At 40.4% G+C, this 15205-nt stretch overlaps 1 protein-coding gene across 1 annotated transcript in view; it reads left to right on the top strand.

The window, feature by feature from the left end:
- Window positions 1–15205, top strand: part of LOC104964844 (gamma-aminobutyric acid type B receptor subunit 1) — an 81824-nt gene that overhangs the window by 34819 nt on the left and 31800 nt on the right. Inside the window, exons 10-15 of the mRNA XM_010793729.1 lie at window positions 1136–1237; window positions 1515–1580; window positions 1807–1998; window positions 4768–5013; window positions 6725–6788; window positions 7655–7732. Coding sequence (XP_010792031.1) covers window positions 1136–1237; window positions 1515–1580; window positions 1807–1998; window positions 4768–5013; window positions 6725–6788; window positions 7655–7732 — 748 coding nt within the window. The remainder of the gene's footprint in view (window positions 1–1135; window positions 1238–1514; window positions 1581–1806; window positions 1999–4767; window positions 5014–6724; window positions 6789–7654; window positions 7733–15205) is intronic.

The raw sequence follows: 15205 nt of genomic DNA, 5'->3' as shown, positions 1-15205 counted from the left end.
CTCTTTTAATACTTTTCCCCTCATTCTGAAAGAAAGAAGTTAAATGTGCCAATGTGGCGGCCTTCTTGGTGTGTGGTGCGAGACGGGAGATGTAGTTCATTGAGCGGTTTCAGTCAAAAAAAGTCTTACTTTCGTGGCTCAATTCAAACGGGATCGAAAGGTAATCTTTCTCTCGCCATTGACTTCAATACATAATTTATCCGAAATAAGGTCCCATGGAGGTCCCCCGGAAAGGGAGGGACTTCGCCTCTCTATTGCTTTAGCCTCACTGATGAGGAATGTTGATTATTACACTCCGAACAAGTTAAAACCTCGAGCTACAGAAGAGTTCTTCAGAATTGGTTTGGCAACCGCTGTGTCACCTCGTGGCGCACGACTTGTCAATTCTCCGGCCGCAACTCTAAATAAACCATCAGTGTTTGCCATCAAGTTCCAGCTCTCCTCGTGTCTCTCTGAGTTTCGTCTCCATTGCTTCAAAAGCTTCCATCACATTCTACATCTCTACTGCAACGTTACCTCTTCATACCTACACCTCGCTTTTGTATCACTTTCTTTGGCTCCATCATTTTTGCTAAAGTGTCAGGTTGCCTTATTGCCTGCCAGCTTCTCTATGTTTGTTTATGAGAGCCGTTGTGTTCTCAGGCTATGCGATATTCCTTCAATCTCTCCAGGCGATTGAAGGAGGATTTTTGAAGTAATTTGTCGGAGTATTGGCTGTGAGAAATATTGATCAAGCAATACATCTCTCCCAGGCACGGTGGTCGATACCATGACACTTGGGTTGGTTCCTGTAATGGAGGTTAATGATCCTCCTCTCACATTCTTTCCTCCTTCTTCTCACATTCTTCTTTTCTGCTTTCACCTTGTGTTCTTTGTGTTCAAATCTATTCCCTCCAATGCTGCCTCTCTTGTTTATCATACACACCCTCCATCCATCTCTTGACATTTCTCATATACACTTCAGAATTTTTATTTTTGGTCTCTTCGGACTTGGTTGCTTTTTTTCTTTTTCTTTTTTTGGTATGATCTCAGCCCGGCACCTCTCTCTGTCTCGGTTCAGCTGCCTTTCTAACCTCCCCCTCTCTCCCCCCCTCTCCCTGTCTGTCTCCCTCTGTCCTTCCCTTTCATCTGACAGACTCTGGACGATCTGGAGCAAAGGACGAAGGAGGCAGGCATCGAGATCAGCGTTCGTCAGAGTTTCCTCACCGACCCGGCTGTCGCTGTCAAAAACCTCAAGGTGCTTTGATTAAAAATTCACCTCAGCTGCTGGTCGTTTCTCCCCCTCTCCTTCCTCCTCCGGCTCACAGCTGCACACGATACCATTAGCATAGAGGCGATTTGATAGAGGAAATTAATGCACCATGCTAATTAGCAACTCCTGAACAGCAGTACGTGCAGTCCTGAGAAGCAGCAGGAACTTTGGCATGCTGTGCTTCCACTTCAAGCTGTGCTGTAGTGAAGCTATATTCTGCTCGTGTAACTAAGCAATGTTTTGTTTTCATGTTTTGACGCAGCGCCAAGATGCAAGGATCATTGTGGGGCTCTTTTATGAGACCGAAGCCAGGAAGGTGTTCTGTGAGGTTAGTATGTTTTTTTTATTCCTGCTCAATTGATCCCAATAGACTTAACCTGGCGGGCTATTAGCTGAAATTGAGCACTGTAATGAGCTGTTTGAGTGTCTGACTGTATTTCCTTGTTTGGCAGTGTCCCTCAATACATCTCTGGGAATAATTCTCCTCATGCTTATTTATCATTTCCACCCTTTCATCCTCCCTTCGTATCTGGCTCCCTCTCTCCCTGCTGCAGGTGTTCAAGGAGAAGCTCTATGGGAAGAAGGTTGTGTGGTTCTTGATAGGCTGGTACGCAGACAATTGGTTCAAGATCAAAGACCCAGCGATCGACTGTACTGTGGAGAACATGACGGAGGCCGTGGAGGGTCACGTGACCACCGAGATCGTCATGCTGAATCCTGAGACGGTCCGCGGCGTCTCCAACATGGTGGGAACTCACAAAACACTTTCATCTCACCCTCTACTATTCTATTTTTACTAAAGGAGATATTTATTCATTCCTGTAATTGACAATAATATTTTGTATTTTTGAAATTGAGTAAACTAATTGATAATGATCTCCATCACAATGCAAAATACATAAGGTAGTTAAGTACAATGCCATTGTTTTTATCAGATTATACCGACATCAAATAGAGCACACCTGTACACATGGGAAATTAAGTTCTTAATAGTATTTCCCAAGGTACAAATACATGAAAATGCAAATACAACATATCAGACAACCTAAGGAACAATCGTTAAAGAAAGCTATCGGAAACCAAAATAAATATAAGAAGTAAAATTATGGAAGTAAATATTGCAAGAACATCCTTAAATCCTTTTGAAGCGCAACACCACTAACAGGGAATAAAAATAGCACCTGCCAGATTACCTGCAGGGTAAATGTGGCTGTGGCGGGTAAACATTTGGGTCACCCTAAATTAATCACGGATTAATGTTACATATATACCATATATCTTCCACTGACTCATACATAGATTTCAGAAGTGGCTGACAATTTTTTTTTGTGGCTGGTAGAAATGTTCAGTGACCTGCAACAGTGACAGGTGAGGAAAACAATGTTTCATTTTCCATTTCCATATTATAATGGAGAACTTAGATCCTGAGAAAAGAAACACTTTGCTTCACGCTAATTATCACCAAAAGGTTTAAAGAAAAAACAGGGATTAAGTGCAGATAAAGTACTAATTGTGTACCTCTAAGTCAAAAGTATTTGCAAATGTCACTTTGCAATACCAGAAAAACATGTTTATAATTAGCATGTTTGCGTGCTGATATCTAGTTTAAGCTCTGCTGCACCAAGTCAAGTCTCAAAGAGCTGCTAACAAACAATCATAGTCTTGTTTTATATTGAGAATAAAGAAAAAACCAAATACAAATAAATAATAAGCTCTAAAATTGTGTAAAATAATATATCTTCCCACTTCTCTCAGTTTTCCTTCACTGTAATGTCCAGAGGTCGCTTGTCAGTCACTTAGACACTGTGATGTCTTCCTTATTGGATTTTCTGTTAATTGTCTTTGAGCTCTTTTTATCTGTTCATTATAATGAACTCAGTTCTCTTTCTAACTATTCAGTTCTTCTTATCCGTATCCCTAACAAAAGTGTTCAGCCATTCATGTAAAAGGATCAATTCCTATGAGATATTTATTTTTCTCCCTAGCTACAGTGAACTGCGCGTGACAGGAATTAATGTTATGTTTCATAAGAGGTAGAAAATAGATGTTTAATGCTGTCACACTCCTTCTGAACATCTTTCTTTATATTTGTACCTCTCAGGCAGTCGCCCTTTGCTTCTCTTTTGCCCGTCGCTCTTCTCTGTTCGCCTCCTCTAATCCTCTTAAACTGCCTCTGCGTCTCTCTGTCTCCCCCATTGTTCGACCTTCTCTGACTCTGCTGGTCTACGGTGGATCATCTTTTTTATTCTTCTTGTTTACCCACCTTTCCTTTCAGTTCTCCTTATCATTCCCACCTTTCCCACCAACACCCCCCCCCCATCTCTCCCAACACCCCTCCTTTTTCTCTCTCGCACTCCATCAGCAGCTGTTGTTTATATTCATACAGCACCTGCCGCTACCTGCTGATTCTGCTGTTGACGTGCTGCTCGGCGGGTGATAAGAATTACAGCCTGAACTCATAGTCAATCTATTCAAATTCAATTTCCAGGTTCGAAATTGGCATTTTTCTTTTAGATAGAGCATTCAGGTGGAGCCGGTGTTCCAGTATTGCGGGTTTTGCAATAGCACATTGTCAGCTAGTTTTCAGTAGGTAGTGGCAGATTTAAATGCCAAATGCCAAGGTGGAATTTCAATGAGATGAATTTGACATACGTGAATTGGGGCTGTGTGGGCCCTAATTGGCCTCAGAAAATCCACAGGGACGTCTGGATGATTTGTAGCTGTAATCTCCCGTCATGTAACCCTGCTTTTAGCAGGAGAGAACTCTCAATTGTACTAATTACAAAAAAATGTTTAAATGTACGAAAGGAACACAATGACTGAATGTCTTTATTCTCAATTCCACCCAAAATGTTGGGGTGTTATGCTTACATTTAAATAACTAAACTAAACTGCTGCAAAAACTTTGGAGGTGTTTGGAATTGTTAGCTTCGGAACTAACCAGCTCCTTCACAGTCAGCTGGTGGTCTTGAGCATTAGTAACATTTAATCACAGTCAAATGAAACGTACACACACTGCACAGCTTTGTTACCACCGACTTCATAGTCATTGACACACACACACACGCACGCACGCACGCACGCACGCACGCACACACACACACACACACACACACGCACACACACACACACACACACTCTCATTCCTTTCTCACTGTATTTTATTCTCTCTATGTGCTTGTCTTTCTTTCTCTTTCTCATAACCACACTTGCTAGTGTTCAACACAAACTTTAACATCTTCAATATACGTTGTAATAAGATGCTTAGGCCTAGTGGGGGGTCGGCTTAGGCCTGGCGGGTTGCCGCGGTTGCCAAAAATTGAGGAAACCCTGAGGTTTTAAGACGATTTCTTGTACAAAATAACCCACTTGAATCGGGAAAGTGTGGATTCATGTAGGCGTTACTCCATAAATCCTCCAGATCATCCTCATAGACACTTTGTTGTCTTGTTTGAAGCTTTGCATTTCTTAGGAAAGAGTTCTCTGTGATCTTCTTCCTGTCATGTCTCTTCCAGACGTCGCAGGAGTTTATCGCCGCCCTGATGTCTCGTCTCGGTGGAAAGAACCCAGAGGACACCGGGGGGTTTCAGGAGGCTCCTCTCGCCTACGATGCAGTGTGGGCTCTGGCCCTCGCCCTCAATAAGACCGTGGCCCCCCTGAAGGCTAAGGGTCGACGACTGGAGGATTTCAACTACAACAACCATGACATCACCTCCGAGATCTACAGGGCCCTCAACACCAGCTCCTTCGAAGGTGTTTCGGTAAGTGAGAAAGATGATAAAAAAAGAATTATAGATAATTAAAAAATTATGTTTTTCTGCTCCTGTTAATTTATTTATTATACATCAATATGCAGTGTTTAGAAATAGTCCTTGTGGTAGGATAAAAGGACCCGAGTGTACACTATTTCAGGATGGAAATAGTTGAATATAGTGTAATTAATGTACTAATAACTGTTCACATGCATTCCCTGTACACCTCATTAGCAAGACTGTGACATCTACTGCAATCCAGCAGCTCTTACTCACATGCTGCTTATAAAAAGCTTCTGATGGTCTGTTTTTGTAATTTCAACTATCTGTTTATATCTTAAGTCTTAATTCTCAGTTGTATTGCAGTGCACTGCATTATACTGAAAACTGTTTCTGGTCATCTTTCCCCCCCATGTTTTGTTAAATAGAGCATGACAAAAATGATATGCACCTGTCAATATAATGCAGTCCAGTTCATCACCACTGCAAACTACATTACAACCTCAATAAAAGACATATAGTTAAATTGACACCTCTCTTTGTTAAGTTGTGGCTGAGCTGCTGTAGTGTGTTGCATTAGAGAACACATATGTTAAAGACAATTTACCACTTATTTGTATCCATCATTTCTGTTAATGGTTACAAATAGGAACACTGCAAAATTGCTACAGTGAGGTGTGAATGAAGTGGATACACTGTCAGATGATCCAACAGGTTGAAAACAGGCAAACACTCTATCCAGGTTATATAAACTTATATATTAGGAGATAAAAACACATCAAAAATGTTGGTAAGAATATCCTATTTTACAAAAAGATTATATTTATTACCATATATTTAGCTGTTACCAACCAAAGCAAGTGTTTCCAGTCCTTAAGCAATTCAGAAGTTAATTTGTGTGGCCTTTCTTGGAATCTAAATGTGAATAAAAAGGACGAAAGGAAATCGTATAATCCTCGAAGCAAAGTGAAACGTATATACCCCTGACTGTGCCGCCAAGCAAAATGCGTCTTTTTCACGTATATAAATAAGCTAATGTATACATCTGGTGCAAGATTGGTCCCATTCTATGCAAATGAGCATTATTGGAAAAACAAAAATTCACAAAGATCAGCACATATAAGCCCTTGCAGTATCACTGAAAACACTTAGAGTCGGTGGTACCTGAAGCACGTTTATAAGGGGTGTCACGCCCTGACTTTCTTTTGTTCTTTGCTTCAAATTATGCCATCTTCTTTTACAGTCCTAAGGTGTGCGGATAAAAAACACCAGCAGCACTGACAGACTGGGATATTAAATCCTAAATATGGTTTATCTCTGTCGCATTTTAATTCAAAGCCTGCACCTCGTCTGTCAGGACCTGTAGCTTGCGGTCTAAACATTTCAGTTTTTTTTATGACATGCCCACCATGCTCTTGGCACAAAGGCAACATTTATGCTTCGCCACATGGATAATTGCAATCACACTCAAGAAAAGGGAACATTTCTATTCATTGTATGGCAGTGTTTATGCAGTAGTACCATTACCACAATATATTTGATTTGGACCTTGAGATAAGAGCAGATAGTGTTTGCCTTTCTTGGAGCTACCAGCGGCTGCAATTCAACTCTTGTGAATTTGCCTGTAAGTGTATTTATCAAAAATGTCAAGCTATTCCTTCAAGGAAGTAGTTTAATCATTTTCAGCAAAAAAAAACACTTCCTCTCTTCTGTGTCTCAGGGCCAAGTGGTGTTTGACGCCCAGGGATCCAGGATGGCGATGACTCTTATCGAGCAACTGCAAGGTAAAACACTCACTGTCCTCCCACAGATGTTGTTTTGAAGTAAACAATGTCACTTATTAATTTAAAGAAAACATCACAGCTGAGTGTTTCCCTTATGTATCAATTGTTGCTCATTTCAGAGCAAAGCCTCTTTTTTCGGTGAGGGATTGTTGCGGGCTTCTGTGAGATTGGTCTCAATATCCTATAATTGAACATGCGAATGGTCTGATGCAGGATTTTGTTGACTCAAGGCTTAACTCTAATTGGCCACAAACCTCAGTTTTAAGCCTTTCCTGGAACTGGCATCCTATTTGTCACCAGTGAGTTAATGAGTTTCCCCGCACAGGATAAGGGTGAGGATTATTTTCTACCTCTGTTCCCTTTGGCGTCCTAAAGGATGAGGATTTATAATCCTGCCCCTTTCCCCTCACACTCTGTCTCATATTTCCTGTTGTGGTGTCGAGGTAATTTGACATCCACAATGAGACGACCTGACTTGCATCCCTGAGCCACTCGGGGACCTCATCAGTATTCCTGGTCAAGACTGCCACATAAGCTCCTTTTTTCTTCTCTTTCCTCCTTCTTCTCCCCTTGGTACTTCTTTGTTTGTCCTTCTTTATGCAGCTTTTCATTCCTCATTTCTTTTCAGTTCATTGTGTTTATTTCCTGTACCCACGCAAACCATTAATGTGAAAGCACAGGAATAATACAATAATAGCTAAATAGTGGTTTATGAATAGAGTAGTTATGTCAAGTTGTATAGGGATCACGATCCAGGGGAGGAAATGAATTACACAAGCAATACTAATTAAGCTTTCTTTCTTTCCGTGATGTTGTGTCCTTCCTTTCATTCTTTCACTCTATTTTTCCTTTTTTTCCTCATCTAGGAGGCAGTTACAAGAAGATCAGTTACTATGACAGCTCCCAGAAGAACCTCTCCTGGTTTGGCAATGATGTTTGGATAGGTAAGATGGAGATCATGACACTGTCTTCACTCAGCTTCCTGCATCTGTGTTTGTATCCTGTGTGTCAGGCTGTGAGTCAACAGAGTCCAATCCTTTGTGCTTTGACATTAGACCTCCTCGGTGCGGCTTGATTTAGCTTCCTAACTGTGTAAAATACATATAATCATGCCGGATTTCTTTCTAACCGCTAGATTGGTTGAAGCTAGTTATTTTGAAGCTGATGCTCGCCCAAAGGGAGCCGCCCACACTCCCACTCTCCAACATGTGTTTAAGTGTTGGTGCAGCAGAAGCTCGGTTATCAAACAGGGCAGAATTAGGTTTGACTAAGCCAGGAGTTTTCAATGTCTGACATTGTGGGTTCAACCGCAGACAAAATCAAGATAACTCAGCCTTCCTAACACTGACCTCCCCCAGTTAGTAAACTGTTGGCTACAAAAATGTTTTACCTTTTAAAAGTATGACGAATTAGTAGCTGTAAGCTGTACCTGTTTGGAATGTACCCATGGATGTACCAACAACTATCACTGGGTTTCTTAACAAAACTGTAAATAAGAGATGATTTTCAGCCAAGTTCTGGGACATAAAGAGTGCCTTTTGTTTCAGATTTCTTGGCAGATTTATATACACTTATTTGTGATGGACATTGGAGATAATGATATCCTCAAGTCACACTCAATAAAATGGAGATGCCTTTGGTTAGAATGTTTCTGTGGGCTTGGATTTGAGTTATGAGTGAGAAAGAGTGCAAGCATGAGGCAAATTGCAGCAATTGTTTGCTAAGGTTATTCAAGTAGAGTTGCCTCCTTGAGCTGTGTGTCACAGCCGCCGCTGCGCAACGACGGCTGACCGAGTTGGTAAGTGGGCCAAGCCAACGGGTCAAATACAATAAATGCCCATCGTTTATAAAACACCGGCATGCTCTTGTTTTTTTCACCTTTGCCTCAAGTCTCTCTCTCATCGCCTTAAGCCTCAAAACCAGAATAAGAGTTTGCTTTTACGCCATTCTGCTGAAAAGGCTGGAGCCCAGGTCACACAAACCTTCTCTTCTAACTCCTGCTGCCTGTATTCTAGTTTCCTGTGAAAACCTTTTACTGCTGATTTTGCTCAGACACCAAGACCAATTCTGTGGTTGTTTACTGGTCCGTCCCTCCCTGGAGAGGTGACATACTTGTGCCTGGACAGACTTTGCCACTAATCAATCCTGTACGCCTCAGTGGTCCGTAGAGAGCCGCCTTTTTTTAGGCCTTTAAAGAAACGATCAGTTGCCAAGCTTTAACTTAACCCAGTAGAGGTAGTGATTCCAGGTCAGCATCGGTGGCGAGGGATGGGTGACCTGTATGCACACAGGAAACATGTCCTCCATCAGTTTGCCGTGTTGCAACGTGACAGGCTCTGTGTTAGCCCAGTTAACAACAGCTGGATAGAAACCGACTGGCTCTCCTACCTATCAGAGACGGGTTGTGTTGCCGTGCTTCCAGAGGTGGAAGAAGTACTCTACTTTTACTTAAAATAAATAAAATATCTGTGTAAAAATACTCCGTTACAAGTAAAAGTGCTGCATTTTAAGTCATACTTAAGTAAAAGTACAAAAGTATTGACATTAAAATAGTAAAAGCACCTATTGTGCAAAATGTCCCATTTTCTAATCATATATATGAAATTACTGGAGTATAACTATTGCTGCGTTAATGTGTTCATTACAGCTGCTAAAGGTGGAGGGACTTTGAATTATATTCTACCGCTCACATCTTAACCTATAATTATATTATTTATTTGTTTATTTATATATTGTATTAACTACTAATAATCCTAATTTGTAAAGTAAATAGTAACTAATTTAGTCTAATAAATGTAATGGAGTAAATAGTACAATATTGGCTTCCAAATTGAAGTGCAGTAGTATAAAGAAGCATCAAATAAAAATACTCAATTTGAGTACTTAATTACAATATTTGAGTAAATGGACTTCAATATATTGGAGCATGATTTGATTTGATGCTGTTTACCAAACAAAGACACATTCATCTGACATCTACCCGTTGAGAGGAAATTAGTAATTTCCTGCTTTCTGTCAGTTGGGGTACCTTTCTTCGACAGTTGGGGCGCGCTTGATTTGCTCCAAGCTGACAGGGTGGAGTACACAGGGGGTTTTTCTCAACTTAACCCCGCCACTTGTTTTCCAGCGTGTTTACCAGGCGTCTCCCTTACCTCCTTTTCTCACTCTCACTGCACGGTCGCCCTAACAACCACTTCAGCTCAGCTCTTCTTCTAATCGCTGTGGCAACTGTTATAGAGCTGGGTCTCCATGGCAACACCCTGTCCTGATTCCTTGATCAAGGACGGAGGAGGGTTTAAATAGTGCTGCGCGTCGACTGAATGGACCGTGGACAAATGCACACACATATGAACACACACGCAGTATTAGTTATGCTGTTTCATGCTGTGCACTAATTCATTCACATATTCTGTGCGTAGTATTCACTTTAATGCATATCATTATAGTAATAAAAGTGGGCTTTATGTTAAATGATGTGCAAACCAGCTGAATTTAAAGGGGGCACACGAAACAATACAATTAAACAGGAGAGAATAAAAAGAATGCAATTTAAATAACATTAAACTAAATAACACAGCTTTTAGTCATATTTAATAAAAGCAAGGTTATAGACTTTAGAAAAGCGAGATTAAAAACATGGGATATTTCAACCCAGTCTCACAAAAAAACGTGTAATAACTACGTTGGTCCACAACTTGGGACGTAGTATTTCTACAAAAACGTTTTTTTTCACCATTCATTTCCAATGGCTGGCGTCTATGTCACGTGATCTTCAAATTTCTCCCTGCAGAAAAAAAAAACATGGCCGACATTCGTTTTATTCTCGGTGTAAATTTAAATGCCTATTTTAAAGTTAGTTTGGCCATTAAAATGCGTTTTGATGTCATTTGATGAAAGAAATATGAGTTGTTATTTCAGATTATGTGTGCAGTGGATGCACATGATCTTTAGTTTGCTAGTTATTACGAAGATTACTTCAGGAAATTGTGTCCATTCAACGTTTTCATTGTTACCAAGGTGGTTGCTATAGGGACGCTGCTATCTATATTATTTCTGTTATGTTGTGTAACTGTTTAATGGTGNCTATCCTTGTGAGTTTAAATTTGTATATTAATTATTTACCCACTTTTAACGACACGGGCTATTACCCGTCCGTAATTATCGGGTGTACGGTACGATCCAGTCTTCTCGAAATAAATGTCCGACCAAAATACAAACACTGGGAGGACACAATTGAACTATTCGGACTTTGTACCGTTGCAAAAGTTCCAAGTCTCCGTTTAAACGTTTAATACCGGTCATCGGTAGCTAGCCAGAATTCTACTTTCTACTATGAAATAACTAGGTTCAACCTTTAGTCGTACACGTTGCAACGTTTATACGTTCACAAACAAATACATTTAGGTAACTCAATATTAGTGTGTTTAAGATACAAAATATAATTTATTAAGCCCCCCCACACATAGAAATAAATAACAACAAGTCGGTGCGACCCTGTTCCCGCCTCTACTTGTTGAACCCACCACGTCCAAGGAGTGGTCACGCTCAATGTTCCTGCTAGATAGTTATACACACATAGAGGTGGTCAATTTGACAAGTATAAGACGTAGGGATGTACACAGTTTAATACTGGCAACTTCTTATTATGGGAAATACGAAAACATCTTTTAAAACTACAATTCCCAGTAGAGACTGAAATAACAACTCATATTTCTCGCATCAAATGACATCAAAACGCATTTTAATGGCCAAACTAACCTTAAAATAGGCTTTTCCACCGAGAATAAAACGAATGTCGGCCATGTTCTTTTTTTCTGCAGGGAGAAATTTGAAGATCACATGACATAGATTCCAGCCATTGGAAATGAATGGTGAAAAAAAATGTAGGGATCTTACAATTTCAGAGGCGTTTTTGTAGAAATACTACGTCCCAAGTTGTGGACCAACGTAGTTATTACACGTTTTTTTGTGAGACTGGGTTGGATATTTATGAAACAGTTGTTGATTTGCAGGTTAATAGCTTGTGGGAAAAGAGCTTTGAGGAAGGCCGAAAAAAAGAAATATTAAATTAATGTTTGCAGGGTTGTATGTTTATTTATCAGACAGCATTGTTGTAATTTTCTTCTGATCTCTAGAGCATTGCTTGTAAATTCTTGCTTCATTTTGGCACTTTAAGTGCTCTCCTTTCCTGTTTTTCTCAAATCACTGGCAGCATCTGTCACGTTTAATGCTACTATTGTAAAACACATATATGTGACGAGTTGGGTCACTGCACATTTGTGGAACTGAATCCTTTCATGTTGCTCGTATAGGAGATATGCTGCAAATTGCACAGATGGACAAACATTTTCATATACAACATCTTCTTTATCTCACGTGAAAAATGGGGAACGCTTAGGTACATTGTAGCATATCTGCAGGTCTTGAAAAGTCTTAAAGGTGCCCTATTGTGCTCTTTTCAAGTTAATATTTGCATTTTGTCCCTCTACTGTGACATGTTTCCATGCTTTAATGTTCAAAAAGTGTGTTATTTTTCTCATGCTGCCTGTGCTGCAGCACCTCACTCTGTCTGAAACCAGAGCCCAGTGTGCTTTGATTGGTTAGCTGGCTTGCTTTGCTATGATTGGCCAACTGCTTGGAGATGTCCCGCCCCTTAGCCTATACATACAAGGTGTTGAAGCGCTAGTCAATAGAAGTGTTACATAGTGATGTCATATATGTTATGGAAGCATAAAAGGGCCTCTTTAGAAAGAGTTATGTTTAGTTTCCAAAATATTGAGTTTTGTCTGGCATATATAGTTCTACTAACAATAAAGTTAATCGTTTCATAATATGCAACTGTTGAATTCAGGAAATAATTGTAATTTATACAGAATACTCTAATACAGTCAGAAATGTGACATACTGATGAATAATTCTAGGCCATATTTTTCCTACTGGATTTCCATCAGACTTTAATTTAATACCGGTTTCAGGGTCATACGTTGGCAAGCATGATCCTGAAATAAATTGCTGTAGATGTGGCATTAAAAAGGTCTTTACAAAGTTTAAAATGGAACTCTGTAAACCCTGCAGAGCTATTTTATGTCGTCATGCCTCAGCTGAAACAACACACACAACGGTGGTGTGACGACAGTGACAATGATCTAAACAGAGAGCATGATGGGAGTGTTGGTTTGACACTGTGACCCCCGAGGGGACGACACCCCGACACTTCCCTCTGACATCTGACGCATCAGCTTCACGCCGGGCTGACACTCCTACTCTGCTTCCCCCTGACATGCAGACAAACACTCTGTCACCCTCTATTTCTCACACACACACACACACACACACACACACACACACACGCACGCACTCTAAAAGAAAGACTAGGAGAATCTCGGTAACGGAAATTTAGAACGTAAAGTAAAACGCGGTGCAAATTCACGCAAGAGGAAAGGACAAAAAGAGTTTAGTGACGTCGTAGACACAGTGCGAAATTACGACTGATAACATTTTGGATATAACACTGCTCAACCCAGTGACGTGTAAACACCTTGACTTAGGACAAGTACAACGGAAGCATATCCTCTCATACGACGTTTAACGTGTCTACCGTGTTTCGTAAAAGTATATGTTGTACGGAAGACCATCAGAGTGCAACTTTTTACCCCCTTGCGAATCCATGTAACATCGTATAGACGTCGCAGAACTTTTCAGAATTTCCACGGGGATAACACGGAGAAAAAGTTCATTTATAAACGTACAAAACGAGGCGAGATGAACCCTGTACAACCAGGCTACGAAATTGACCAAGTTTTTCCACAATAAAAAAGAAGTACAGACGGAGACGACGGACGTCGTGGAGTTGAGACAGACTTTGGTCTCCGGGTCACACGAAACTAACCAATCGACCGAACGAAACGGAATACTAACCGGTTTAGACGGAACGCTCTACAGGGCGGGGGGGAAATCCTGTAAATACGTGTATGTTCGCACAACTTCGCGATCCAGTTATCTTCACCGACATGTATCACTACAGAAGTATATAAATACCTTCGTATTTTTCCCGGGAGAAATCTTTCTTCATATACGAAATCCTAAAAGGTTTATAACTCAAAACAGCCGTATATATCAAGATTGATTGTTATTTTCAATTAGCAAACGTAATTATACGTTGGACGAACTTAAGTCCTTTATTAACATTAAACTATGTCTTAATGAGAGTTATGTCAGTCTTTACACTGTAGGACTACTTATTAAGATCCGTATAAAAAGGAATGACTACAAAGATACTGAAAATTAAATTATGGCCAAGAGTCCAATAAATGCAATTAAGAATTATACGACATATAATAACGACCGTATTTATTATACACAAAGAAAAAGAGTATTCGAATATATATATTACAAAATATATGAGACGTTTGGGACGGTCTCGGATTAAAATACACGCAGTACGGGGAGTCGACTTTGTTGTGTGTGTTGCACCACACTGCTGTCACTGTTAATAAGATCGTACTACCCTCAACAATAACACTGGGAACTACCAGAGTGGGATGTAAAGAAAGAGGAAAAGATAGGACGTAGTCGAGTAGCAGGAGAGCCGAGACTGTGAGAGATGAGAGAACAAGGAAGAGACTGTTTGTAGAGGAGATAAAAGGAGAAATGTGAGATAGTGTGTGATGTGTGTGTTGTGTGATGATGTGACACCAGTGCGTCCGTTGTGTGTGTGTGTGTGTGTGTGTGTGTAGTGTGCGGTGCGTGCAGTAGCGTGCGCGCGCGCGCGATTAGATGAGTAGATGTGAATAGTATGACATCTAAGTAAGTAAGGTGTCCCGGCTATTCTGACAGATTTGTGGACTTGAAACTTTGTTTGGTAGGTATTGTAAGTAGACAAAACGTTGAAATGTTTTTTGTTAACTGAGATTTATATAGTATAAGGTGACTGAACATATTACCTGACACAGGACGTGATACAAGGATAAGATAAAATAAACATAAACCGGAACGTGATAAAGTAATCAAAATAAACGACAACGATGACAACCTTCCTCGGGAGAGTGACGATTCATAACTGTATTGAATTGTGACTATCGCTACGATGTTTGAAAATGTTATTTTGATTACTTTATACGGTTCGTTTATGTTTATTTATCTTATCTGTATCACGTCTTGTCGAGCGTATATGTTCAGTCACGCTTATACTAAAATTATAATCGTAGTTACAAAAACATTCAACGTTGTCTATGTACAATACCACAACAAAGTTTTCAAGTGCGCGAACAAATTGTCAGAATACCGGGACACCTTACTACTTAGATGTCTAATACTAATTCACACACACACGCACGCCGCGGCGCGCGCACGCCGTCCACGGCACGCCGACACACACACACGACACACAACACAACACACGACAGCGACGGACGACC

Source organism: Notothenia coriiceps, unplaced genomic scaffold (assembly GCF_000735185.1).
Source record: "Notothenia coriiceps isolate Sejong01 unplaced genomic scaffold, NC01 NC01_scaffold00037244, whole genome shotgun sequence".
Taxonomy (NCBI): Eukaryota; Metazoa; Chordata; class Actinopteri; order Perciformes; family Nototheniidae; genus Notothenia; species Notothenia coriiceps.
Note: the sequence above shows the minus strand (reverse complement) of the source record. Positions and strands in the feature narration are given on the sequence as shown.